The 1,537-nt window shown below is 41.1% G+C and overlaps 1 protein-coding gene across 1 annotated transcript in view; it reads right to left on the bottom strand.

Moving 5' to 3' along the window:
- Positions 1-592: 592 nt before the first annotated feature.
- Positions 593-1,537, bottom strand: part of LOC113214844 (endothelial lipase) — a 19,428-nt gene continuing 18,483 nt past the window's right edge. Inside the window, exon 8 of the mRNA XM_052274340.1 lies at positions 593-950. Within this exon, the coding sequence (XP_052130300.1) occupies positions 896-950 (55 nt within the window). The 3' untranslated portion in view covers positions 593-895. The remainder of the gene's footprint in view (positions 951-1,537) is intronic.

The following is a 1,537-nucleotide window of genomic DNA, read 5'->3' as shown; positions in this document are numbered from 1 at the left end:
GGTGGGCAAAAGGCTGAGTCGTAAATAGGCCTTCGGCCCCTCTCGCGCGCTCCACCCTAATCCGCCCGTCCCCCCTCCACTCACGCCCGCCCGGCCTAGTTACATGTTTCTTCGCACAAGCATATCATTTTCTTGGGATAAACAGAATGTATCAAGAATATTTTCTTCTTGTGGGAAGAAAACCATGTTTCTTCGAACGAGAAAAACCGTCTTCACTCGAGAAAATTATACTCATCCCAAGTAAAACTGAGTCAAGAATATTTTTGGGATTGGGGCAAGAAAATATTTTTGAGAGTGTAACGGAGTGTAAGCCCGCTTTAATGCTGTTTTAAAACCAGAAGGGCGAGCTAAAGAACAACGCGTCCTTCGGCCTTGCAAACACAAAACAAATACAGTAAAGAACAAGCGAATTAATTATGTAGCGAATCAATTTGGTACAACTTGCAACTCGTTTAGGCCTGTTCGTCACGTTGACTTTTCATTAACATCAGGATCAAAGAATAAGTGGCGGTGTGGCGATAGCGTCATCGAATACGTCTCTCAAAGACAAAAGGTTGCAGCAAACTTCAAAAACTTTAGAAGTATTAGCACATTTTTGTGGATGCAAAAAACATTTAATGTATTTCAGAAGTCGATAAAATTACTGTTTCTAAAACATGTATGTGTACATGCCAGGACGAAGACACAAATGAGTACGGACTTAAATGTTAATTTTGTAGTTTCAAGATGACTTAAGTCATCGCAGCAATATAAAATGTTATACACAAACTTCTCTTTTTATATCCCTTTCTGTTGAGTGTTGGTTGAGGAGTGCTTCATTCTGAAACTAAACGTCTTTCCAAAGTCTTAATGATCACCACGATTGCAGAGTTCTGGTGGCCAAACTGATGCGGCTTCATCGTTCGAACGGACTGGACCCAGTAGTTTTGAGGAGGTACGAACCGTTAACCCTGTTAAAAAGATCAATTGGTAATCGTAATGTGTAGGTGGGATGGCGAAACTGGACTTGAAGAATTTCTTCAAAAAAATATCATTTCTGTACAAATGCAATTCTGATATATTCGAATCAAGCGGAAATAGGCAAAAACTTCGGTAAACATCAGTGAATTTCAGTGAACATAATTGAAATTCGGTGAACTTCGATCGCAATTTACAAAGTTCGGCCTGATTGTGAGCTATAAAAGCAAATATCTCTCGTCCATAATCTTTGTAGTTCGATCTGTAGATATCAATTTGGAGTAAGATGGGAAGTCGCTTATAGTTAGTACCCAAAACGTTCAGCCGTAGATATTTTCTTCATTACCTTGCAACATTTAAGGGGGCAGACCTGTGAAAATCATCAATTTTTTTTTCAATGCCTCAAAAAATTCTGTGATCTTTCCTCTTTCTAATGCCGCAAAGCGGATGTTGAAATTCGAAAAATTGGGCTCAGGAGAGAGAAAAACGTGCTTCGAGTGGCCGGGTGGCTGGACCGCTAGGGCTCGCCTGGCCGCTCAGGACAGGATACACGACGAGGAAGGAGTCCTCTAGAGCCCCG

Source organism: Frankliniella occidentalis, unplaced genomic scaffold (assembly GCF_000697945.3).
Source record: "Frankliniella occidentalis isolate FOCC.00 unplaced genomic scaffold, Focc_3.1 Scaffold379, whole genome shotgun sequence".
NCBI lineage: Eukaryota > Metazoa > Arthropoda > Insecta > Thysanoptera > Thripidae > Frankliniella > Frankliniella occidentalis.
The sequence above is the reverse complement of the archived record's forward strand: the minus strand, read 5'-3'. Positions and strand labels throughout refer to the sequence as shown.